We start from the raw sequence: 27165 nt of genomic DNA, 5'->3' as shown, positions 1-27165 counted from the left end.
TTTTACACAGAACCTGGTGCACAGTCAGTTTCTCTAGATTCTAGATCATCATTATCATTGCCATCCTCACCGTCATTGTCATAATAATTTGTGCCAGGCACTGTGGGTGTCAAAAGATGAACAAGACATAGACCCTGCATTCAGGAAGTCTGGGAGGCAAGAATCCAGATTTGGAAGTCAAAGTTAGGCAATGAATTAGGCAGAAACAAAAGAATTCCTCTGGTAACCAGGGTTGGGGTAGGCTAAGCCCCCTGTCTCTGCTTTTCTCCCACACATGTTTTATGACCATTATTCCCTTTTCCAAGAGAGAAAGAAATATTCTGAATGATTGCTGCTTTTCTTTCACATACAGCTGCTGTTCCCAAGAGAATCAAGTGGGCCTTTTCTAGCTCCAGTGAAGTGAAAAATATAGGATGTGTATATCTGGGTGGCACTTACCAGTTTGTGCTGTGTACCAGCAAACACACACAGATACTCCCATAAATGATCTCACCAAACCCTCTCTCCCTTCCTTCATCCTCTTAAAATCAAACCCACTTAATGTGTTTAGTGTCGTGCAATTGACTGCTGACTGCTGTATCTAGCTGTAAAATCCAGATAAACACTGACTAACCGGGTACCCACGCCCACACACATACCCTCACCCTTAGGAACACTTCCTTTGATGATCATACAAGCCACTGAACACTTACCCTGAGAGTGCATCTTCCCACAGCCTTGCTCACACACTGGCTTTTTATTTGAGCTCTCTTGGGGAATCTTGCAACTCTCAGATAGGAATTTCATTAACAAAGGAAGGGGAGGGGCAATTGGGAGGAAAGTCCAGATGCAGAGGGAAAGAAATTAAAATTGCTTCCTAAGGGGACCTAAAATTGTATCATCCTAGCCTGATCCTCCCTTATAACTATTACCTGTACATTCCGTGCCTGGAAAAAAAAACAAAAAACTTTTCATTGATTGGGCAGTTGTCCAGGCTCTTAGCTTGGCATCCAGCCCTCAGAGCTGTGAAATCAACCTCACCAAGCCTATGCTTTGAAATGAGGCAACATCTAACTGGAAGCCCACTCAAAATAAGCAGCACAGCTCAAGGGTCCAGGGTCCGGTGTTTCTTCCTTCTCTTAGCCACACATCTCTCATCCGATCTTGGTGAAGAGATCTACTCGGCTAAGAAAGAGATCAGGGACAAGAAGGCAGTGCCGAGAAAGTTCCATGAGACTCTCAGAAGTCTCCGCCTGAATACTAAACCTGAATAACCAGGATAGATGGAACTCTCAGGTGTTCTCCTCCTGCCCATGCTGCAGGTTTTTCAGGTCCCTGCCTAAGTGTGCACTCACAGGCATAAACAAACATGCTACCCACAGCCTGCGTCAGCCAACCCAGCTATTTAAGCAGGCTGGCTTCAGCCAATTTAGCTTCCAAATCCAGGGCTTGCCATTGCCACTTCCACGTAAGTAACTTTCAGAGGTTTGTTTTCATGCAGAGGAATGAACTTATATAGAGATTGGACTGAAATGCTGTCATTACCATGTTTGCTATTCTGATGGGAAAAGGTAGAGGTGAAAGGGAGGATGTAAGTTAAGAGCCGGCCCCAAGCGGGGAGCCAGAGAATGCTGCGGGGTGTAAGGCATCAGAAGCTTGAGAATCTGCGTGGGGTAAAGGTGGATTTGGAGCCGGGGTTGGGGGGTGGTCCACGTTGGCCTTTGGGCCAGCAGGTGAGATGTCTTTCTTGCTCTCTCCTATCTGAAAGACGCAATGAAACCAGCGCTTATATGACTGTGCCAGATGCATATGAATTTCTGTCATTTAGAAGTCGATATTGCTATTCTACTTCTTACTGTAAAATCAGACATAGTATCATTTTAAAATATTTTTTGACCCAAAAGGGGTCAAAACTCCCAGAAAGGGTGGTGTCTCTGGATTGATTAGAGGTGGCTCGGCTGAATTTGCCGTGCTATTTGTTGTTACTTCTGGTTCTCATAATGCTTAACAGTTATAACAACGAAAACATTGGTCTTGTTTAAGGTGAAAAGGAATCCCATGCTCTGGGGTTTTGAGGAAATACAGGTTTGTGATATTTGAGCACCAGGTATCCAGGTAAGTTGTTAAGTAAAGTGGAATAAGAATTAAAGGCACAACGCACCACAAAGCTTAGGTGAGAACATCTAAAAGGTAAGAGGAATGCAAAAAATTCCCAGGTAGCCCTGACAATCAACAGGGCCCTGGAGTGTATTTAGTTAGTAGGGTTAAGCATAGCCAGAGCCCAGAGAACAAAACAAAGGTACTGGGGACTGAGGAAGGAAGGATTTGGGGGAGCAGATAGTAAAGGTTTATAATTAGATATCATATTCATAAAATGCATGTAGGACTAGAATAAGAAATAAAGCATGGCATGAATTGTATAGTTCCTCCCTTTGGGTCAAGAATCTGGCAATTAAGAATCTGGGGAGGGCTTCCCTGGTGGCGCAGTGGTTGAGAGTCCCCCTGCCGATGCAGGGAACACGGGTTCGTGCCCAGTCCGGGAAGATCCCACCTGCCGCGGAGCGGCTGGGCCCGTGAGCCATGGCCGCTGAGCCTGCGCGTCCGGAGCCTGTGCTCCGCAACGGGAGAGGCCACGACAGTGAGAGGCCCGCGTAACGCAAAAGAAAAAAAAAAAAGAATCTGGGGAAATCCAAGAGCTTTTCCCAGGTTGCTCCCCCGCCCCCTGCCCCCAACACTCATGTTGATCCTCATTTTCTGGACCCCTAACAGTCCATGACGCTAAATGAAGACCTCTGGTTTAAACAAATGATTATGTTTTTTTGCTTTATAACAAATTTAATCAGTTATACATATACATATGTTCCCATATCCCCTCCCTTCTGCGTCTCCCTCCCACCCTCCCTATTATTATGTTTTAACTGAGCTGAAACTGCTGACTAGGAAGCTACAGAGAAGTAGTGGGGAGTTGAGACCATTAACACAGGAGGCACTTCTTGCCACCAAACTGAAGCTCAGTTGTAAGGTCATAAAGGTCTGATTTCCATTAAGCAAATAATGATTAAGGGGCTTCTCTGAGCAAAGATAAATTGGGGGCCAGGAGGAAGAGAAAAGAAATAAAAGGTGGCTCTTTTTCTTAAAGAGCTTGAAATCTCAAGTACAAGGACATCAGTAATAAGAAGCCAGACAAAAAAATAGTACATACTGTATGGTATAAAATGATAGAAAATGCAAACTAATCTATAGTAACAGCAAGCGGGTCAGTGGTTACCTGGGGAAGGGGAGCCAGAGAAGAGGGTTATATGGATTAGGAGGGTTTGCGGGTGATGGGTATGTTCACAATCATGATTGGGCAACCATTTCTCATTTGTGAAAATTTATCAGATTGTACACTATAAACGTGCAGTATTAGATGCCAATTATACTCAACAAGCAATACTTTAACAATCCATCTTTTTTAAACAATTAAAAGCATTTCTAAGAATTCGCCTATGCAACAGACTGAAAATGAAAAATAAGTATTTTGGGGGAAAAAAATCCATTCAAAAAATAAAGTGAAGGACCAGACCGTCAGGATTGTGGACTTTTATAGAATTGGAAGGGTCCCAGGGATCATCTAATGCAGTGGTTGCACACCTGGAGAACTGTTTTTAAAAATACCTGGGACTGAGCTCTGCCCCAACTAATTAAATAAGAACGCCTGGGTGGGTGGCCCCCGTCACTGCTTTTTAAAGCTCCCCAGGTGATTCTAATGTTCAGCTGGGGATGAGAACCGGTGACAGCCAAACCCCTCACTTGACACAGAGAGAGGGCAGGGTCTGCCCTTAGCCACACGACCACACAACCCCCGACCACCCTGTCCCAGGGCCCAGGGAGGACAGCAACAGGACCTCAGAGGACGAGGGATCCCCAAGACCGTTACTTCTAGGTCCTCAACACCACATTTCCAACTCTAGCTAGGATAGGGTATCCGGCGCATTTCCAGCAAATCCTTAGAACCCAGACATGCTCCCGGCGGCAGGCGGGAGGAATTAGAGCCTCAAAGGTACATTATATAAGGATTGTGCTAACGTGTGAGAAGGGATATTTCAAAACTAAAGCTTCCTTTTGTTTCCTACATAATATCTGGTCTAAGCCAGAAGATTATAATCGTTGAAAAGAACCGCAGCAGACGCACCAGGCGCCCTGCTCCGGGGGACAGCCAGGTGGTTCTTTGCGGAGCCAGCCCGGGTTCTCAGTACTGGGATGGGTTGATTCGGCACCACAAGGTTTTTTCATCGTGATTTCCGGGTCAGCACAGGCAGAAGCGTGAGTGGAGTGAAGTTTGTGGTTTCTGTTCTTCCTGCCTGTCCCTCACCTTGGCACCGTGTACCCCTGCAGGGGTAGCTGTAGGGCTGCCCTTGGGGCCACAGCGCCTCACCTGCTCTGCCTGGGCCAGCTGGCCATGTTTCAAGTAACTTCCCATCTCTCCTCCAAGTCCGATAATTTCTAGTGTCTCATCCCCTTAGGGCTTTTCTTACCCAGCTCTGGAAAACTAATTAAAGTTTTAATAGACAATAATTGTTTAATGAGTTATGTCCCTCCCTGGTATGTTACATAGGGTCCAGCAAGATAATGTTTATCTGGGAGTTCTTTGAAATGTTATATAAATATCATTACCATTTGGAGTAATCAGGAGAATCAAAGTTTTAGGCAAAATTTATAATCCCTACTGGTCAGAATCCCAAGCAGCTTGCTGGGGGAATATATACCAGAATTGGAAGTTTTCAATAGAAATCCTCAAATCACATCCCATAGGCAACTCCCTGCACACTGTGGGCCCTGAGAGATTTCTTCTTCTGAATCAGTCTATTCTTTGTTAAATGCATTCGTCCTCATCAGAGGTGGCTGCATTTCATTTATCTTTCTGAGAAATGGAAAGTCACATTAAGGTCACTACAGTAGAGATAAAAAGTCAATACATTCTGCCCACAGGGCTTTATAAATATTACCTTGCTTCCTTCTCCAGGGCAGAAGGCTGGCACTGGCAGAACAGCTTGCCCAGGCTTCGTGACAAGGGGCTTCTTTCCTTGAGGACCCAGTCCTGCAGCTTGGGTCCCCTTAGTTCCTGTGACTCCAAAGGCCCTTTCTTCCATACGGAAAGCTCAGATTGCTGCAGCTCTCGTTGGCAAGTGGCAGCTGTACTAGGTAGGTCCAGCCTCTGAAGAGGGGTGTGGTCAGGGGTGTACTTAACCTCCCTCTGGGGAAGTAGAGTCTGCAGGCTGCGGGGAGCCAGGTGGCACAGAGACCTCATTGGTGAGAACAGCAGCGAGGAGGGGAAGGGGAAGGTGAGCATTATCCTGGGTCCCGGGGGACCAGGAGATGAGGACCCAAGTTTTGGGGGAAAGGATTAGGCTGTTGCCACCAGGGCGACACCCCAAAATTGGTTTAATGCTGTTCAGAAGCCAAATGTTCCTTCTTCTTGCCATTCAGAGTTTCACCCCCAAAAATTAGTTTTTAATGAGTAAATTAAAAAAAATTTTTTTTTGCACCGCTGATGAAAAAGGGTTGTAAAACAGCGACAGAATTTCTGCCTTCTTTGGATGACTTTTTTAAAAACATTTTCCCCTAATCTTTGTTTCCAAATTCTCTTAGTGTGGAATGGCTTATTTCCCTTGGGCACATTTTTTTAAGATTGTGTCATGACCTAACACGGATTAGTTTTTTGATGTTGATGGCTTCCTCCAACTTTAAAAAAGCCAGGTGAACAGGGCTATGCAATGATGAAATTGTTAGAACGGTGGCCTGTGGCCCAGAGTGATTTATGAAGTACTAACCTGCCGGTTAAAAACCAACACCTGAGGAGGGACTTCCCTGGCAGCCCAGCAGTTAAGACTCCACGATGCCACTGCAGGGGGTGAGGGTTCGATCCCTGGTCGGGGAACTAAGATCCCTCATGCCACGTGGTGAGGCCAAAAAAAAAAAAATTTAAAAACCCCAAAACCTGAGCATCCCAAGGCAGCCCCTGGATCACCCCATTCTGTCCACAGGCCTCGGGCCAGTGGAGAACAGGCTTGAGGCTGCAAATAAAAGGGGCTGTCCTGACACAGGGGCTGCCTGCATCTGCCCTCTTCCTGGCCCTGGCTCCCTTGGCCTCCCCTGCCTTTCAGTGACCTTGATGTGGATTTGGCGTTCCATTGCTGTTGATTCTGAACACAGGTGGGGTTTGGGATGTATGAGTGCCTGACCAAGCAGGTGCAGGTCAGGCTGTCTTTTTTAATTGCTGGGAAAATGCCTTCATTGATCATTAGGTGATGTGGTGAACACTCTTCCACAGAACTCCAGTATAGACAGGTCCTGGCAGTGTAGACAGGTCTACAGTCCCATGTAGACAGCCTAGCCTGGGAAGCAGAGTAGGGGTCTGGTGGTCAGGAACCCAGTCCTATTTTCAGCTCTACTTCAGTTATAATGGAATTTTAAAGCAGGAGGTAAAAGCCTAAAACATCACTTGTCCCAGTGGATTATTAATAGTGCCCCCTTTCATTGTAAACAATTCCTGGCCATGAGCAATATACTCTATGGTCACTTGTGAATACAGTATATGAAGGTACAAGAGAGTAAAGAGAGTTGCCCTGTATCTTAGGATTAGCTGGAGGCTGAGCTGACTGAACCCAGACCTCCCCATGCCTCATTCTGGCCTCTCTGCCGAGTCACTCACTCCTGCTGTGACTCAGGTTCCCTGTGGGAAGCACTGTATCCATCCTGCCCAGACAGAGAGCTGTTTATTTATATTGGCTCACCAAAAAGAAGTTCAGTATGAATGCTGGGCATTCAAGGAATCGTTAATCACAAGGTCAGCTTACTCTGATATTTGCTTTAGGCTCTTGTTAGCTTATGGCCATGTTTAGGTCATGATAGAAGCTCTTTTGAAAGTAGGGAAGTTAACTTTTACCCACCCTCATATAATTTCTTGTAATTTACTTCTGGTGGTTTTGATAAAATGTGACCAAACATAAAAATCCTGTCAGATCTTTCATGAATGAACTATTCTATCTTTACATGTTAAAACAAAAACAAAGTCATAAACAATGTAAGGCAGACATTGATCAGCTCTAATCTCTTAGAGTACACTGGGCAGAAAACTAATGGTGGTCATTCCAGCCATTAGATCTAGATGGATCATGATGGAAATTTCCTGTAATTCTTAAGGGCATGACAGATCTGCTTAGATAGCCTAGTCTTTGTTGATGTCTTTTCATTTCCTTCCTGTGAGGTTTCTCCCTTAGGAAATTTACATAAACAATTTTCCCTAGGGTTTATATTCCCTGCCTCCTTTCCAGATTTCTACTCTATTGGTTCAGGAGTAGAATCTGTTTTATAAAAACCTTTAATTCAATAATTTATGCCCAGAAACGTCTATCACTTTATTGTGTACTCTTCACACTCTTTGTGGATAGTATTGGGTTGGCCAAAAAGTTCATTTGGGTTTTTCCATACGATCTTATGGAAAACCCCAAATGAACTTTTTGGCCAGCCCCAATAGACTAGCATCCTTTGGAAATGACTAAAACTGAGGTTTTTGAAGCAGGAGTGAAGAAAGAGGGAGGCCTCTTCTGCCTTCATTAGCATGGTACCCGGTTCAGGGTTCCACAATTTAAAAGGGAGGAGAGTCCTTGGAACTAGCTAAAAAGAGCTCCTAGATGACTAAATAATTTTTTCAAAGTCTATAAAAAGTGGCAAAAGGACCTGGTGTTATTTAAATTGGATAAGAGAAGGCTAGAAAGCCATTTGATGATGGTGTTGAAAAACATGGAGTACTGTCCTGGAGGACAATGACCAGCTATTCACCTTGCCCTTCGGGGGAAAAACCAAGCCCAGGGATTGGTGTAGGCTGCAGCATGAAGGGTATTAGGTGAGCCATGAAGTATTCCCTCATTATGCAAAAAATACACTGGAAAGAATTACACAGACAAGCTCTGAAAGATGGGGCAGTCCAACAGTGTTCTAATTTTTCAAGTCCTTTTTTTTGGTCTTTAGGGTCACGTTGAGTTAACACATTCCTTAATTCATAGTTCACACAAGACCCTTCTTAGGTTTTACATCTCATTCTATTTCTTCTGCTCTCCCACTCTTCCTCTTCCTTGCTCTCTCTTTTAACCCAACACCATATTTTTATGGTCTACATACATTGCTGATTATATTTCTAATGTTTCCAATGCATTACTTCTAACTCCACATATATAGTAACTTTGCTACTTATATACACTATTGGCTTATCTAATCCTCTAGTGTTGGGCATTTTTTCTGCCCCCAGTTCTCACCAATGATGCCATAATGAATACACTCACACGTATACTCAACCACCCTTTAGATCTGGTTGGTGGGAGACAGGGGAAGGGAGAGGTGTGGGCTAGATGGCCTATGCTTTCTTTAAGCAATATGGAATATTGAACTGTCCATAAGAAATGGAGACACATGACATCATAAGTTCTAGTCTAGTATTTCAAACATTTAGGAGCTTCTCTGTGTTCCTTTACTAAGACTTTAAAAAGTGACCGAAATAATTTTCTGGAACTTAAAGAGTGTGATCTTCAGCAATCTCTCCTTCTCAATGTCATCTTCGTAAACTTGGCTGGTCAGTTTTAGAAGCATTTAATTTCTCCGTATTGGTGACTGATTACTGGACAAAGCAAATGAAATGTTCTAAGAAATTTTTTTAGGCATAAGTTTGATGAAGTTTCTACAATGTTTTGCTACACTAATGGTTGCAAAACAGAATGTTATTAATTGCCCAACACTATATCCTGAATCACTGGGAAAGCTGGATTAGAACCTTAATAATGGTATCTTGTATCTATATACTGTTTATAATTTATAATGCTATTCATAAACTTAATCCATCTCACTGAATCCTACTACAACCCTGTGGGACAGGTGGAGTAGGATTACAGCTTCAGTTATAGATGAAGAAATGGAGATTCAAAGCAATTAAATGAGTTGTCCACAGTCACTTGGCGATTTAAGTGCTACTGCTGGAAGGAGAGTGTGGGTCTTTTGAGGCTCCATCCAGGCTCTTTCTGCAACATTATGTCTGATGCTCAGAGAAAGGATCTACTGTAGGTTCAGAGCTAGCTTTCTGGTGTTATCTGTCCTTTTCAATTATTTTGTGATGTTAATGATTAGGCTAGAGCAGCACACCCTCTGTTTATCCCATTAGTTGAACACCTGTTCATAAAAACCACTCAATGGGGGAAAAAGTAAGGTCCATATAACTGAGTATCATGGCAACAAGCAGCATGCATGGCTGGACTTTGGCATAACTTGGAGCTCTACAAAGAACCAAATGTGTGTTATTTTATCCATTACTTAAAGTACAGTCACAAAATAAGAATGGTAGTTGGACCATAAAAAATAATAATTGATTCAAGTGTATTTGTGCAAAGAGAGATTTCCATTCTATCAAAGAGTCTTTTCTGCAAATGCACAAACAACCCGAGCAAGTTATGCCTGCTTGCATTGGGCAGGTTTCAAAGGCCTATGAGTGGGCACCCTAAACATCTACCGATCATGCACGTGCCATCCCATGAAGATCCCCAACTACTGTTCCTTACTCGGTAATTAGGGCTCAGGCAAAAATATTGTAGAACCCAGAATACATTTTCAAAAACAATAAATCATGATGACATGTCCCCAGAATTACAAATGAACAGCCCTTTTCAGAGTCAGGCACTGGAATGAGAACATTTTCAGAAAGAAACTAATTTTTTAACATTCTGAAGTGACTGAATGGTCACAGAGAAATATGACAATTCTACTTGATTCTCAATTATCTATGTGTGGCTTATAGGGACTAAATTTTTAAAATATCAGACTGATTTCCATCATCAGCATTTAAGTTTTTGAGCATCCCTCCTTTTCTATGCAACAAACACACACACCTCCCTAATGACTTAATTAATATAATTAATGTTCTACTAAATAAAACATAATTAGGAAGCTAAATGGGTCACACAAAAATTAATAACATACTCTAAAACATAAAAAGAATATTTATCTGCCATTTTGACTTATTTGTGCCAGTTTTCTTCTCCACAAACTCTTTAGAAATTTGATCTTTTTGTTACTTCCTTCTAGGTTTAGCAGTGCAAATTTCCCTTTATGTTTAATGGTTTTCTTTAGAAATACTGAGACACCCCCCCACCCCCCCAATAACAGAACTCTGTCTAATTTCTTGGTGTATAGGGAATCAGAGATTTTCAAAGAGGAGAGCTGATGATTCAATTTACTTCACAAGTCTCATGCTTCCTGTGTTATCTGGTTTGAAAAGCCCTGGCTCTGCACCATGGAAATCTCTAGTACAAGCCAGTTTTGTTCCTTTGTTTATATTTGATCATAGGACCAAACTCTGTTTGATATGTAATGGGTAGTCACACTTACTAAGCATTAGTACAACTATACTAACAATACCCAAAGCAGGCAGAAGCCCAAGCATTATTCACCCTACCAGATAAATTTCTATTCTATGTATTCAAACTGCAATAAAAATGAAAGGTCAGGAAGTTTGAAGCTATAGTATATCCTCTTATCTTTAACCACAGAGCTGCAACAAGTATGCTTTCTTAAGAGCAAAAAGCAGCCTCCTGTTCATTACTTTGGATAGGTGTATGTGGTTCTGTCCTCTAAGATCCTAATAGACCTGCATCTTACTAACAGCAGCTCAGATGCCTAAATTCAACAGGTGCACTTTTACTCTCCCACACCTAAGTGAAAAATTTAACCTTTTACATATAATAAGAGGACCAGATATCCAGGTTTGCCTGGGACATTTCCTTTTTTTTTTTTTTTGCGGTATGCGGGCCTCTCACTGTTGTGGCCTCTCCCGTTGCGGAGCACAGGCTCCAGACACGCAGGCCCAGTGGCCATGGCTCACGGGCCCAGCCTCTCCGCGGCATGTGGGATTCTCCCGGACCGGGGCACGAACCCGTGTCCCCTGCATCGGCAGGCGGACTCTCAACCACTGCGCCACCAGGGAAGCCCTGCCTGGGACATTTCTGATGTATGCCTGTTGTTCTGGTGTAATTATTCACAGCACCCCTTTTACACTTAAGTGTCCTCACTTAAGTGATGACAAATTATATGTCATGTTAATTTAACAGATAGGCTGAATATTAAAAAGCACCTTGGTTCAAAATATTTCATGGGCCCCTCAGTTGTTCTTTGAAGTAGAAACTAGGCACAAAGTGTTCAGCAAATCAGGGACATAGGCTAAAAGGGGCCACTATACTCCCCTTTCTCAGGTCAATGACATCAGTAAACTGTTGATGAAGAATAACATGATGATTTGAAATCCAGACCATTCTGATCATCAGAATATTAAAAGAGAATTGATCTCAGAGGTCATGTGGCCCAATAGCTTCACTCTTCTGGCTAAAGAAATAATCATAACACTTCTGGAAATGTGTATGTTATTTTACAGTTTTCTAAATTGTTTCATGAGCATAATAATCTCACTGGTTAGCAACTGGAGTAAATAGGCAAGGAAGGAAGTTTTTAGTCACACTTTACAGAGAAGAAAACTAAGCTGCAAATAAGTAAAAAACAAACCATGGATTGGTTCAAGATGGCGGAGTAGAAGGACATGCTCTCACTCCCTCTTTCGAGAACACTGGAATTACAACTAACTACTGACAACAATCATCGACAGGAAGTCATGCCAGATGCCACTGGTTACATTCAGTTCAACAGACATACAATGAGCACCTTTTTTTTTTTTTTTTTTTTTTTTGCGGTACGCAGGCCTCGCACTGTTGTGGCCTCTCCCGTTGCGGAGCACAGGCTCCGGATGCACAGGCTCAGCGGCCATGTCTCACGGGCCCAGCTGCTCTGCGGCATGTGGGATCCTCCCGGACCGGGGCACGAACTCACGTCCCCTGCATCGGCAGGCGGACTCTCAACCACTGCGCCACCAGGGAAGCCCAATGAGCACCTATTAAGTGGTGGAACTCTTAATGAATGCTGGAGAGATGGAAACGTGTAAGAGATGACACATCTACCACAGGAGAGCACATAATTTGGTAGGGAAGACAAGCCCGTGAACAAATTATTTCAGAACAATTAGGTCATTATTCTCATAGGCCAAGATGGCCTCAAAAAATCTACTCACCAATTCATAGAATAATTGTCCCTGCTTATTATTAACTTCCTCACTACTCATCTTCTGTCCTAGTGATGCTTCCTCAGTAGTAGATGAGAGGAAAGAATAAGTTAGGGAGTGGTGGTGAGGAGTGAGCAAAGAAATGAATATTTTAGTGAAAATGTCAACAACTAAGTTCAAATCAACTTACAATGTGTAGAATTTTGCTAATGAGAAAACCTGCCACACCCCTGTGTTAGGCTTGAGAAGCTCCATCCAGAGACACATCTTTCAATGAAGCAGTATATACAGCATTTGATTTTTTTAAAAAAGGTTCTGATTTCAACCATTGTGCGTTACTGTTCCAGAAAGATTAAAAAAGGGATTGGAACCCAGAAAGAGTGAAACTTACAAACGATTCTTACCAGTTTGCCACCCAGAAGATGCCCTACTGAACTCCTTGCTCATGGTCATTTAAAGAACAATAGTATCAGTATCTTCCACAAGCAAGCACTTTACAGTTTAGAAACACTTTCCCTACAATGATATCATATGAACTTTACAACAGAGCTGTGAGCTAGACTCAGGTGTGTATTATTATACCCCTTCTTCACATGAAAGAAATGGAGGCTCAGCAAAGTGATATTTCAAAGGATTAGTATTCAGGATTTCTAATTATTTGACCTTTTTACTACATTAACTCAAATTTCATCTTACTCTTAATTCTGCTGGGTTTCCTGAAACAGAGGGGCTTCTAAGCCAAGAGGAAAGCAAGTCTAAAGAGGAGGACCTGGAAAGTACTAAGTTGAATTGGCAATTACACAGAGCACACATAAAAGTGCATGTCAGATATGCAAAACTTAAAAGAAGGCAGCACTTCATATTTTTAAGCCTTGACTTAACTACTAAGAGATATGCAACCTCTGAGCAGGGCTGAAACACTGAAAACCAAATCTGATGACACCTGTGCCTGACAAAACTGGGGGAATGAGACGTACTTGGGATGGTATGGTCACTGGCGACCAGTTGGAATGGCATGAATTCAGGCACTAGTTGGCATCTCAGCCTTCCTGCCCCATGCAGTCAAGTGCAGCATGTTCTGGGAGAACAGCGTGCTTGTCATTGTGAGATGGCGGGTGGTTCTGTGTGTGCCTGTAGCTGTTACACTAGGTCAAAAGTTAGGAGCTCAGTTGTAAAGCAGAAACTAAAAAAAAAAAAAAAAAAAAGTTAGGAGCTCAGGTCTTACCAAACTTGAACAAATTTCCCCAATGTATATGCACCTCAAAATGTGGAGTCAGAACAAAACTTGAAAGGGGTGATCCCATTCTTTCTGTTGCCTTGGTGTCAAGTAGATACTAGGGCTTTCCCAGGAGATGTGAGGAGGTCTGCAAGAGTGCTGGGCTGTGGCAGCCACTAAGGGAATGAGGCTGGAGACCCCACAGTTGGTCAGCAATGGCCTGGCTGCCCCAGCCCCAGTTATTCACTAAAGTGACAGACTATGACTAAAATTAGAGCTCAAAGATCCAAGTAGGGGATTCAGTGATATCTTAGAATTTCTGACATCAAGAGAGTATAAGGAGACTACATTTTGGAAGTAGGCATCAATCTTGATGCTCAAGACATCAAGAGCTGCCTTTACAGCTGTGGTCAGAATCAAAGAATTCAGAGTCTTTCTTTGATGCTGTAGATAAGTTAGTTAACCTTTCTCCACCACAAAACAGGACTAATTCCATTCTGATTTCTAAGAGAGGACTGTGAGTGAAACTGAAAGAACAAATGGCAACCTGCTTTTGAACTAGAACTCAGCACCCCCATGATCATGATATTGCAGTTCAAACACTGAGCGCATTATTTGACTTCACATGTTTATATCCTATTTTAAGCCCACAGCCAAATAATCTCTCTCTTTTACACTTCCTGTCTATCCCTACATCCTTTCTTCTTCCTTATTCAGTCATTTTAAATCCATCTTTGTGGTTTTCATCTGGAGACTTTGATATTTGCTTTAAGGGCGGGGGACAATAAATTAATAAGGTTACTCAGTTTTTAAGTGCAGAGTCAAGTCCTGACTCCCAAGAGCTCTGTAGAAGGGAAGATAGTAACATCTTTAGCATTATACAGACAAAAGATCTGCTGTAATTAGTTTTCCATATATCTTCCATATGGCTCTTGGTGACCAGTGGAGATAACAAGCTAGCCTGGAGACAGAGTCTAAACCCTCCAAAAACACCTCAAATCTCCTTCTGGGCTGGAACAGGAAATACCTTTTTACAGTAAATAGTAAACATATGGAACCTTTTAGCCTCAAGAAGTTAATCAGGATGGAAACATAAATAGCTTCAAGTAGGTTTAAATATTATTCATGGACAAAAAGAATACAAAACAATTTTGGAAACAAATTCAGAAGTTTGACAATCCAAGCATTGAGGAGAATGTAGAGCAAAGGAAATGCTATATACTGCTGATAGGAGTATAGTTTTGTTCAACAGTTTTGGAAAAGAAGTTGGTATAATGTTGTAAAGCTACTAGTCACATACGTTATGACCAGTTCCACTCCCAGAGAAGCCTTCCTAGATGTGCTTCAGAGGATATATACAAAAATGTTCAGAGAAAATTGTTCATAATAGCAAAACACTGGAAACAACCCAAATATCTACCAACAGGAAAAGACATAAATCCATTGCAGTATTTTCACTAAATGGAAATAGCACAGAATATGAATGAAGTTCTCTGCATGCTGAGATATGAATGAATCTTGGAAACATGTTGATGAACAAAGCAATAACAAAAGAATTACATATAGTATGATATCATTTTTATGTATCTCAAAAATACAAAAACTAAAAGAAAAGGTCTTTTAGGGATCCATACATATGTGATGGAACTAATCTAAAAAAGGAATAATTTTTTAAGAAAAAAATTTTAATTTCTAATTTCAGGGTAGTAAATGTGGAAAAACAGAACAATAAAAGAAGAAAAATTTTAGGTCATCTGTAGTCTCACTGTCTAGATATAAACACTTAACATTTTGTTGTATTTTCCTCCAGTTTTTTTAATATGTAAAACTGGAATCAATAGAGCATTAAAAATGTTTTTTCCTATTTAAATTTGGAATCTTGTTTCTCTGAAGACAGCAATGACACTATGTGTATATGGTGCATTCATAATCTAATGTTCAGTTTTAAGTTGTATCATATAAATTGTCTATATAGATCATAACTTAAACTTTAGCATTTCCCTCACTGGAAAATTTAAGAATTTAGAGGACAATCATTTGTCAAGGTTGGCAAATCTCTTCCACTGTAAATTTTGGCTTCTAAATCAATTATGAAAATTTGTATGACAAGGTGGAAGAAATTTTTCTTTTGATGACCTGCTTTCTTAAACTCTGATCTCAACAAAAGAATGGGTTTTTCTGAAAAAAAATTTAAAGAGTTTTATATTATTTCTGAATTTTTGAAAGCATGGGGAAATTTCTCTTAATAATTCATAATTTTAAAGACAACTTCCACATTCCTGACCATATATACAAAAGGTAAATAGCATAACGTCTAAATTTCCTCTCCAATGTATATTTTTAAAAGCTTATTCTTTTAAAACTACCTCAACATACTGTCTACTCAAGCGTTGAGATGATATAGAGCATCAGAGTTAGAAGATTTTAAAGCATCTTAACGGTATAAGGTATAAGAAGCTCTAAACATTTACAGTTGATTTTAATGATTAAGTTGCAAACTCTTGTGAGAGCTGAGATACTTTTTGTGTCTCTCCCATGCTGGATTCCTACAATGTGGTTTTGGTTCAGGAGGTCAGCAGTGTGCCTGCACATTTCTACAGATGATTCTGAGGCCCAGACAGGCATGAGAACTATCCTAAGCCTAAGGATATTAACCACCAGGTTCATATTTAAAGAACAAACAAAAACAAAAAAATCCTTTCTTTGAAAACCAGCCTTGTTGTTAACCTGGGGAAGCAGATCAGTATTCCACTCCCATCTGTCAACTTCTGAGAAACACTGACAGCTTGGGTGATCCCCCCTCAAACTCCATCCAGAGTAGTTCAGTTAAGTGACAAGTGAGGAAACTCTATCCACTTCCAAAGACCCACCGCTTCTCTTGGGGAAATGGTGGTATATTATTTTTCTCACTTAAGAAAACACAGAATACTTCAAGAGCCCACTGCTTCCAGAAAGTCCACGGTGAGCATAAAGGAGATTCAGGCTAAAGTAAATTGGGAGACAACCCTAAAGAATGATCCATCTGCTTTCTTTGCTTTTGGTCAGCTCACCATGGGATTGTTGATGAGGAGTATCTGCCACTGATAATCTTCTTCTCTCGGTTTAGAATTAGCGGCATTACAAAGAGGTCAGAATGGCTGGGTTGGGGAGGAGAAGATGGTAAATGTGACCCTAAAGAGAGTTCTGCAGGTTCCAATTTGTAGCACTCTCCATGAGCTGGTTCATATAGGTAGATACTTTTAAAATAAATGACTACAGGATTAGGGGACAAAGGTAAAGCTGTCATATTGGCACACATTGTCTACCCAGGCACTGGAATTTAGAAAAAAGCCAGCAGTTTTCATTTAATCTCTTGAAAAGGTTTATGCATTGTCTTCCCCAATCACAAAAGAAAACACAACCACAGGACAAATTACTCTTTGAATGTTTCATATTAATAACTACAGCAACAATAGAACTTGTGCTCAGATTAAAGTTTAAGAAGCTTTAAAATACTTCTAGTTCTTTTCATCTGACATTGTTTAGACTACGTTCAGAGATACTTTTCAACAGTTTCCTTACTGGAAAGAGTTGAGAAGTTTTATAAGGCCAAGGTTACTGGGGTGATTTGATTTATAATTTTCCTTTGAAAGAAAGAGAGGGAGGGAAGAAACGGAGCAGCAGCAGCAAACACATGTCAACCAAAGAGAGCTGAAATAAGAGACTGAGTTTTGTGGAGAAATAACAGGCAGATATCTCTATCGTGGTTAGATCTTCCATCCTCATTTCTAGAAGTCAAGTTTGTTTGTTTAGTGTACCTTAGAGAAGTAGGTACTTTCAAATGGTCCTCCCACAAGTCTCTTTAGCAGCCAACCAAGTCCAATGGCCCTCAGCCAACCCAAGGAGTACTTTAAAGTCAAGTGGACCTATCCATGAAGCCTCATACAAAGTCCTGTAACGGAGAGCCGCAAAAATGTACGAGAAAATGCACCTGATGAAACGTAAGAACATGAGTCACCCATGGATTATATAATAGCAATTAAAAAACCGAAAGAGGGAAAGAAGTACATGTAGAACAGTCCTTGAATCTGAGTCCAGTTTAGAAATCTGTACATTTGATGAACACTTCTGAAGGACTGGGGAGTCTACAAAGCAGCAGCAAAAATTTTCCTGGAAGAGCCAGCATAACTGTGTAACTGGAATTAGATGGAACCTTTCTAGGGCAAGGAATAAAACCAGAGGCAGCAGTTTCCCCTCTCCTGTGTTTTTTCAGGCAAAATGTGCAGTGGTGGGTGGTTCCAGTGGGCAGCTTTGGCTGGAATTGGTATCCTACGAGGGCAGTCAAAGCCCATTCAAAACAGCAACAAGCCCCTGCCTGCATTTACACGGTTGCCCTCCTGATTTTCTTCTGCCAAACTAAAGACAGAATGGCCCGCTGAGAAGGGTCTAGAAGAGCACAGGACTGAAACTGAAGCCAAGGCTTTCCATTCTAGGCTGCTGGTCACCAAGGTTCTTTCCAGCTCTGAAGTTCTGTGTCAGAGAAAGGGGGAGATGGTGCCAACAGGAGAAGAGGCATTTACCACCTGGCTTGACCCCGTCCTTCCTCAGCACTGTGACAGCAATCACTGGGACAGATTAAGCGGGGGAGCACAGAACTCCCTAAAATCACGAAGATTTCACTATGACCTGACAGCTGGCTTAAGCCCAGAATCTCACAGTAGAATGGCTTCTTGTCTCACCTGAGAAGCCTCTTCAGGTGACCAAGAGGAGAGGGAAAGACATTTATTCAGGGAGCCCAGGATGCAGGTCACATTTGAAAAGGTTGTCACAGCATCGGGGACATTATGCAGGCAGATCAGTGGAGTATGGCTCATCCCCAGGCACAGACCACAGCAAAACCTACTCAGGATTGTGCTGGATGATTTTGCATTAGTTGGTTAAAACAACAAACCAACGGGATTCCCACACTTGTGCTTGTCTTTTACTGTCAGCAATGGCAAGTGCTGACCTGTCTGTACCAAGTGCTCAGCCAAGAACTTGAAGATAGAGTCTAACTTCTATAGTTAGAAGTTAGAGTCTAACTTCCTATACCTCAATACATCTTAAATTGGGGGGAGGGGAGGGGTGCACATCTGCCATTTTTTGGTCCCATTTCAGAGACTACTTAGGTATGAGAGATGTAGCAGGAATCATGTTGCCCCCGATCTGCTAGAGTAATGCTCGGCTCTAAAGTAAGGAAATACAAGAGACCTTGAAGCTGGTAACCGACCAATTCTCTTGACTTTACAGTTAATTTTAACACAATTAGAAGGGATGCCTGATTTCAAAGACAGCTGCTGTAGATCCTCCTCAGTTGGGTTTTGGCTGTATCTTGGAAGGCCTCATCTAGGGAGGAACATAGTGAAGTGGACTCTGGGGGACCCTGTGGAACAATGTCCAGGTCACGCTGGGAAGTGAACAGCCGGGTTGACTGGAGGCCTCTGACTCATGGCTTTAGTTAGAAAAATTGGGGGTGAAGGGAAGGAGAAGGAGGTTGCAGATTGTAGAGTGACTCACACAAGCCCTCAGGTGGAGGGCTTTAGCGGCCAACCAAGTCCAATGGCCCTCAGCCAACTCAAGGAGTACTTTAAAGTCAAGTGGACCTATCCATGAAACCTCATACAAAGTCCTGTAACTGGCCTTAGGAACTGCAGGGGTAAATCACTGCGGACCTACCTTCACCTCTGTAAAAGGAAGAGATTAAAAGCGCCGCCCCCATTTCCCCAACTTTGAGAAGTAACTTCTGTCCTGTGGGTCATTTCCCTGAAGGAGGTGTAGGGGTGTGCAGCCCTCCCTGGCGAGGGCTGCAAAGTGCTAAACTGCTTTAGAGGCGGCAGGGCGCGCACGGGTGAGGCGTCCCCGCCGCGGACTCGGGGCAGCCCAGCCACGCCATCTGTCAGGACTGTACCCAGGGCAGCTCCTTCTCCCAGGAGGAAGCTTTGAAGACGGCTTTTCAAAATCACCGCCGCGCTTCCTCCACCCCTTCCTTAAAGGCTCACGGCCGGGAGGGCGCGGCGTCAGCTTCTTCCCACCACCCCAGACCACTGACCCCGGGGAAACTTGTAAAAATTCGGGGCAGGAGCGCAGCCCAAGGACGCGCAGCTCAGAGGCGGGACCCCTAGGCGCGCGCCCCTGGAAGGAGCCCGGGCAGGCTCCCGCAGCAGGCTGCAGCGCCGGGGACCCGTGCGCCGTGCGACCGCGGGCGGGGACAGCCCCGGGGCTGAAGGTGCCCGGCAGCGCCCCGGATCGCCGTTCCTCCCTGCGTCCCGCCCGCCCGCCCGGGGCCTCGCTCACCCCGCCGCTTCTCCCTCTCCCGCAGCCGTGTCGGGACCATGTCTGCGGAGACCGCGAGCGGCCCCACTGAGGACCAGGTGGAGATCCTGGAGTACAACTTCAACAAGGTCAACAAGCACCCGGACCCCACCACGCTGTGCCTGATCGCGGCCGAGGCCGGCCTTTCCGAGGAGGAGACCCAGGTAAGCCCCCGCGCGCGCCCGACTCCTGCCCGCGGGGACCCGCCGCGCCCACCCTCGCCTGGGCGATCACGAGAAGGTGGGGGGTCGCCCTTGCCCTCAGCTCCCGCTTGGCCTCCTTCCCCCGGCTCTTTCGTCGCTTCTGCCCGCACCCCGGGAGCCCAGACCTGCATCGCTCCCACAGCAGCATCCCAGCTTCCCGGCTCCACGGGCGCCAGGTCTGTCCCTCCACCCCAGCCCGGTGGCTCCCGCGGGAGCTGCTTAGAAGCCCCACGCCCACCCTCCCTTCTCCTTGCTTCTCCACTCTCCCCTACAGCACGGGATAAACGCTCTCTCCTCCCTCTGGGCTGGGAGCAGCGTCCCTTGGCCCACTTTTGTCTCGCTTTCCCGGGTTTATTTTCTCCTCTGGGCTGGAAGCGAAACCTTTAGGAGAGGTGCAGTGTGCGCCCTCTGAGCCCAGCGCCCTCAAATCTATTCTCAGCGGGAGTGTCAGAGCTGGAAGGGATCTTAGTGATCAGCTATAAATTCACTTCTCAGGTTTAGTAAACGAGGAAACTGAGGTTTAGAGGGAGAGACTTGCCGTGATGGCACAGGTCGTTAAGCATGCTCTTTGCATCACATCGCGCTGCAGCTTCCGGTTAGCTGCAGAGCTAAAATTGTACGGAGCCAGGGAGATTTGGTTCCGGTTTTTTAAAATTCCACGGCTCTAAGGTTTAGGGTCCTTTTCTGGAGTTTTCTGAGAAGGCAGACATCTGACATTACAACTGAAGGAACTGGAAAAAGATGTCACCGTAAGTGCATTGATTTATTTATCTATTTTAAAAGCTCCTCTATTATCCTGAAAATTGTTTAGGGTAGAGAATGCAACACTGCCCATGATTTTTAACCACTAGGTACAGTAGGTGCAGTATTGGCTCCTTCAACTGACTTTTTTTTTTTTTTAAACCCCTGTCTAAAATCTTCTATTTCCCCTTTGGTCATGGAAAGACAATTAGTTCTGCATGATGATACCACTTGGAACTCCTCTAGCACCTCTCCCATGGGAGCCCAAAGCAATTCACACCTCTAGTCGCAGGTCTAAAGCAGACTTTCTTATTCTTCCCAACTTATAGACCAGAGCATTCAGACATTTTGTTCTCTCCTCACCATGAATCATACTTAGCTGAGGCTTAAAGGCTTGTAATGGGTGCTCCAGTGAATCCTAGAACCAAGACCCCAAGATCCATTTTGGATCCCAAGCCCAAAATGATTTTTACTAATTAAGCCTTTGGAGAACTTGCCCATAGAAAATCCTCCCTCTCCTAGGTCAAACAGGAAGTCCAGCATATCAGTCTTTTGCAAAGGGAACAGATATCTGGCTAGCCAGAACCAGAACTTAATGGAAGGTGATGTACTGTAACCCAAGTCTAACAGCTCATGTTTCTCAGAACCCCAGCTCTCCCCAGGAGGCAGCCTTGCTGAACTGTTGTCATTTACAATCCCACACTGTATTTAGAAAAGAGGAGTGATCACAGAGACAGTAACTCAACTTTAAGGCTGTGGGTTTACCATGGGCCCCGTATTAGCCTGATTCTCCCTTGGCAAGTGACTGTCATTCCCTTACCTGTAAAGCAGAATGATTATGCTGGCCTTTGTAACAGATGACACTTGCGGCCTATTGCCCCAGGTACTCTCCGAGTACTAAATCATTTATTTGCCGCAACAATGCTATGAGATGGGCACTCTTGGCCCCACTGTACAGAAAGTTTAAATAACTTGCTGAAGACCACCACTGGGGAGTAGCAGCGCTGGGATCTGAACCCTGGCAGTCTGGCCCCCTGGCCCAGATGCTTAACTACCATGCTGTTTTGTCTCCACAGAAAAGGAATGGAAACAACTGGGTGGGGTGGGAGGGAAACACTGAAAATTCAATTTATGTTCTATTTCTTCCTGAAAAAAAAAATCCATGCAGTAAATGACAGTCATCTCAGGCTATATTCAATCTTTCCTCAAGATTCACCTTATACGAGAGAACTGAACTGAGATCAGGTTAGGGGCAGAAAGAAAGAGAGGGCACCCTCCTATAACTGAGGTCGGCCAATTCAGACCCCTACAGAGCAGGTTCCTCTGCCCCTTTCAGGCAGCCCTTCTCCCATTCCCGTCCCCCTCCCACTTCTCCCATCCTCAAATGAGCAAATGGTAGACTCAGCCCTGAAGTAAGCATTCAGGGCAATGAGTCAGCCTCATAGCAGGGCTCCTTGCTTCCTTTTCCTGCCACTGGGCTAACACCCTCTTCCTCCCTGAGATTGCCATGGCTCAGCTTGCCCCTCTGTCTTCTGGCATCAACCACAGGGAAGCATCTGAGACCCAAGAGCTCAGAGAGAGGCAAAATTTAGCAGTTTCAGGGAAAGAGGCTTCCTAGGTAACCCTCCGTCATCCCTTTACCAGATTGGATCTCATCTTCCAACTTCCCATCGTTCCCTCCCATCCCCTTAACCCCTTCCCAACCCTCTCACCCCCATGTCACTGGTGGGTGAGAATGGTTTCCCTGTAGGGACCCTTTAAATAACTGACGGAGGCCAGGTTTGTTGGGCCTAAACATAAGCAGTGTCTGGTATCAGCACTTCCCTTGTTTCTTCTATTTGTTCGCATTACCCTTTTCCATGAGAAAAGGTCATCAAAGCCAAAATAATATTTATTTCATACGCTTGGTCCCTTAGGCCTAATACCACCCACTTCCAGAATTGGATTCATATTCATTTTCCTAGAACAAGTAACACTAGGAGAAGAAAAATAAGCATGTTATGCTCCTATGAGATAGTTAACTCAAGCTGATTCACACTGCTGATACTTTGGCAAAGGCAAGAGGGACTAAAATGTTGAAATATTCTCTGACTGGGGGCTTTGACCTCCTTATAACTGTCCCACTGTAGGACAATGTTCTTCACTTGGGGTGGGGTGGGGAGGGACACCTGTAGGAACCCAGAATGAGGTGAAGGATGCTCTAATGGAAATAACTTTTTATGGTGCATTTGCTGGGGTCCTAGAATGGGTTTTTTCTCATGACAGTAATTAGATATCTCCTATATTTAAATTAGAGAAACCTTACAGAATCCCGACCCCTGTGTCTTTCATTATTTTGAAGTCAGTGTGAGAAGGGGCTGGGAAAGCTCTTATCAGCCCCTTGGGAGGTTAGAATGATCTTCCATTTTCTATTATCACTGATTCAATCCCAGTGTAGTTGGCGTTGGTTCTTAGATTGGTTTCCAGGATTTTTATCCCCTCTTGATGTCCTGGGACTCTTCCTAGAACCCTGGTTTTAGTTGTTAGATGTCTTATCAGTGGAATAAAGACCTCTAAAGGTCTCCTCCTAAAAAGAATGAAATGTTAGTTACTAGAGAAAAGGACAGGAACAATATTATTTTGCCTCACCCCTTCCCCATCACAGTGTCTAATTATCATCTGTTCTCTCAGAGTAAATAAATCTCCATCAATGGGCAAGGCTAATGAGGGCATCCATTCATAAGCAAGCAAGGGATGAATGTCTTTCCCAGGGGATGACTGAGACAAAGAAGAGAAGGAGAAAGCCAGGTGGAAAATTAGTATTGATGTGAGTGAGATGTGATAAGATTCAGCTCTGGAGGTGAAAAAAGCAAGCAAGGTGTTCAATGACTTTTGTTGGAGAGCAACTGGTTTGCTAAATTATTATATACATATGTGATTTAAAAAATATATATCTGTGGAAAACAGTTGAGCTTTTCTTGAACCTCCTCCCATCCCCCAACGCTAGGGTGCAATTTATTAAGCATTTGGATACCAACTCACCGATTCACAGATTTGGTCATTGCTGAAGTTATCTTCAGTAACTGTATGTTAATATTTTGCTTCATTACTAGTATAAAGATGTGGGTGGCTCTTCTGAATGAAGCCAGCTCAATCATTTTGTCTTAAATGAATCCTGATAGAAAATGAGCCTCTCCCCCTCCAAGTTTTAATTAGTCAGTCTGTAAAACTCTGCCATTTATTCAGCTCTAGAAACTGCAAATTCTGTTTAATCAGACCTTGTAGCCTTGAAACCCCTGCAGAGCTACCTCATTAATGAAACTGGAACTATGCTGCTCTCACACCAGATTCCAGAGTTAACTAAATACACACATGGATCACAGAAGCAAATAAGCCCACCTTTAGCAGAATGTTGGTTAAAGCCACCAAAGATACATGAGCTCTCTATTCTCCTTAAGGTTGGAGATCCCCAGGAGTGAACTATGGCACCCAGAGAGCAACCCCCAAAGAGAAGGCTTCCCTACGAGTAGTCTGCTGCCCTTGGCTTTAGATTACTTTTCTCTGCTGCCACCCCACAGTACAAAGGTATATAAGACCACTGATCTTGACAGGTGTTAGGCACTTCAGTGTGTAAACTGTTGAACAGTTAGGGAGAGTTGTAGGCGTGGTGCCTTGCTGTTCAGCCAGGTGAGCATTGGTGCAGAGCCCTAGGCCGTGCTATGGGCTCGCTCCCTTCTAGCTCTACAGACCTTGAGGCTTAGAAGCACTCCTTCCCCTGTGGTTCTCACCCTTTCTTCTCATCTTGGGCTTATGCTGAAATGCCTTTTGACTCCCTAGATCTCCGCAGAGATGAGGTCTTCCCACGCATGGCCCTAGAGCCCACCCTGTTTTTTCAGAGGTTGAATCTGCATCTGGCTGTGCCAAGTCAGAGCCCTCTAGGTGTTTCTCACCATACCATCTCCATCAGCACATTCAAGTCTGGCATCCATCCCACAACTGTGTTCTTTTTGCTTCCTTTCTGTCCCCTCATCTACTGACCCCTAGAACAGGTAAATTTTAGAAACACTACAAGGGACAGTAGATAGCCCCTAAGTTTACCTCTTCATTTACAGTTGAGCTGACTGGCGCTCTAACTTCCTCAAGTTCTGAGCCAGTTGGTTACAACAGAGCTTCCTGTTGGCAGGGCCCAGGACTGCAGAGCCCCCAGTGGTCACCTACCCAAGCAGTATGACATGAAAATGTCTTCATTCTCAAAGTGTGCCATGATGTGTGAAGGGTTGGGAAGCACAGGAGAATAAAGCCTGGAGGTCCTGCCTTCCCACAGAGCCCTCTACTCATCCTCTCCCATGTGGATTAATGCTTGCTGCTTCTATTTCTTCACTATTGCCTCTTCAATGTTGTTGTTTAAAAATCCAGATTCCTCCTGGCCAACCTGGTTCATACCCCAGACTATTCCCCAGCATGGGTCTCCTTATCTCCACTTTGCAGAATCCTCCACCCTTCAGGGGTATAATAAAGGCAGATCTATATGCCTTTATATGCATTTTAAAATGCATAAAATATGTTTTAGCCCTCACATGGTACCTTGTCTAGAAGTATCCCATCTGGGGCTTTTCCTAAATCCATGGTCACTTTTGCGAGGTGTGAATATTTGGGTCACACAGAGCTAGAAGATTTTGAGTAAACTGGGAATCCCACTTGCTCTTTTCTCACTGTTCAGTGGCCCTGGAGCAGGAACGATTGGTCTAGACTACTTCATGGATCCTCAAAAAGGAGTGCCCCAAGGTTGTTCAGTGCTTAGTTTTTCATTCATTTTATTCAACAAATTCTTACTAAGTGCTACTGATGACCAAGGCCCTTGAGATCATTACACATTGATGAGGTATAGCAGCCATACAGATTTATCTGGGGCATCAAGGAGATGCTTCAATTTCTTTTATTCATTCAACAAACATTTATTAATCTCTGTTAAGCTCTTATGCTAGGGGCTAATGATGATAAGATGGATGCAGACGGCTTTCATGGATCTCATATTCTAGAAGGAAATGTAGATTAAAAACAAGTGAACACACAAATAAATTAATTACAGATATTAAAAGTTCTGTGAAGGTAACAAAGTATTAACATAGAGAATAGGAGATGGATGGAGAATCTACTTTAGATAAAGTGGTTAGGGAAGGCCTCATTGAGAAGGTTCTATTTAAGCTGAGCTCTGAGAATTATTTATCATCAGATAAATAATGAAGGTCAGATATTCTAAGCATAGAAAACAGTATGTACAAAGGTCCTGAGGCAGAAATATAAGTATCACAATGAGAAGAACCACCCCCAGGGACTCAGTTCTTGCTTTCCTCTTTTCCAGCTGGACCACAGAAGCTACTTTTAGAAAGGGAATGGACATTTCAGTTTTTCAGTATGTGACAGGTAATTTTGCACATTTCCCTCCTCCAGAAATGGTTCAAGCAGCGCCTGGCCCAGTGGCGGCTATCAGAAGGCCTACCCTCAGAGTGCAGATCCGTCACAGACTGAGGAGACGGTGGTCATTGGCAGCTTCCCTCCTTGAAGACCATCTGCTGTTTCTCTCCTCGGCTTAATCAAGCTCTTCTGGTTTTTCAGTGTAGTGTCATATGCTCCTCTGTTAGCTGTCCTCCTATTTAACACAACGTTGTATTTTTTTTTTAATGTACATAACTAGAAAAGAAAATAACAATAGAAAGCTATGGGCAGCTTCTGTGTAAAGCAGTGGCTTGGCTGGAAGTGGTGTGGCTTGCATTTCCTTTGGGTCATGATGACAGATGGTGTGAAAACCATCTAAGTTTTTTTTTTGACCATCACCTCCCAGTAACAATTTACTTTCACCATCCATTTCAGAGCAGACAAGGCCTCTGTTGAAAAGATAACATGACCAAGAGGGAGAAACATTTCCTTCTAATTCTACCTCCCTAAGTCATTTTCCTTGTGTTTCATTTAATACATTGAGACTGAGTGAGAATACAGAGGGAATTTGAGTTATTCAGATTCCATAAAGCAGTTCCTTGGATTATAGCTGAATTAACTTGGAAAGCACTCAGGCTGGAAGACAGAAACTTCCACTGGCAGAAAATCAAGTAACTAAGGAAAAAAATCCACAGAAGTCTTGAATTTACCTTATTTAAATGCATTTGTTAAATTCATTTTGCTAAACAAAATGAACTGTGTTTTGTCTCTAAAATGATTTTCTAAATAAAACCTTAACATTTTGTTGAAAATGCACTGAGTCCTCTGCAGATTTTTAACTGAATAATAAGCATATCAAAGAAAAACAGAATAGCTCAACACAGAAGCCGCCTGACAAAAGAGCTGTCATTTTCTAAATCCTTGCTACTCAAAGAGTCGTCCAGGACTGGCGTCATCGCATTAGCTGCAAGCTCGTGAGAAGTGCAGAATCTCAGACTCCAATCCAGACCTACTGAATCAGAATCTGCATTTTCAACAAGCTCTCCACGTGGTGCCTATGCACGTGAAAGCTTGAGCAGCACTGCTCTAAAGGACTCTACAGTGGATCTACATCCATTTTCTGTCAGAGCACATTAAACATCTTAGCAGTC

The 27165-nt window shown here is 43.5% G+C and overlaps 1 protein-coding gene across 2 annotated transcripts; it reads left to right on the top strand.

Annotated features, from left to right (window-relative positions):
• Positions 1-1420: 1420 nt before the first annotated feature.
• On the top strand, positions 1421-26826 carry HOPX (HOP homeobox). 2 transcript variants are annotated; one of them, XM_079718314.1, is made up of 4 exons: positions 1421-1447; positions 2023-2094; positions 19663-19819; positions 26030-26826. In XM_079718314.1, the coding sequence occupies exons 3-4, from the start codon at positions 19676-19678 to the stop codon at positions 26105-26107; spliced, it is 222 nt and encodes a 73-aa protein (XP_079574440.1). In that variant the 5' UTR covers positions 1421-1447; positions 2023-2094; positions 19663-19675; the 3' UTR covers positions 26108-26826. The 2 variants fall into 2 exon arrangements, with proteins under 2 accessions (XP_079574440.1, XP_079574441.1); XM_079718315.1 differs by lacking the exon at positions 2023-2094 and having other exon boundaries at positions 1430-1447.
• The last annotated feature ends 339 nt before the right edge of the window (positions 26827-27165 follow it).

The sequence above is a fragment of the Hyperoodon ampullatus genome, assembly GCF_949752795.1.
Source record: "Hyperoodon ampullatus genome assembly, chromosome: 1".
NCBI lineage: Eukaryota > Metazoa > Chordata > Mammalia > Artiodactyla > Ziphiidae > Hyperoodon > Hyperoodon ampullatus.
This window is presented reverse-complemented; position numbering and strand designations above follow the sequence as displayed.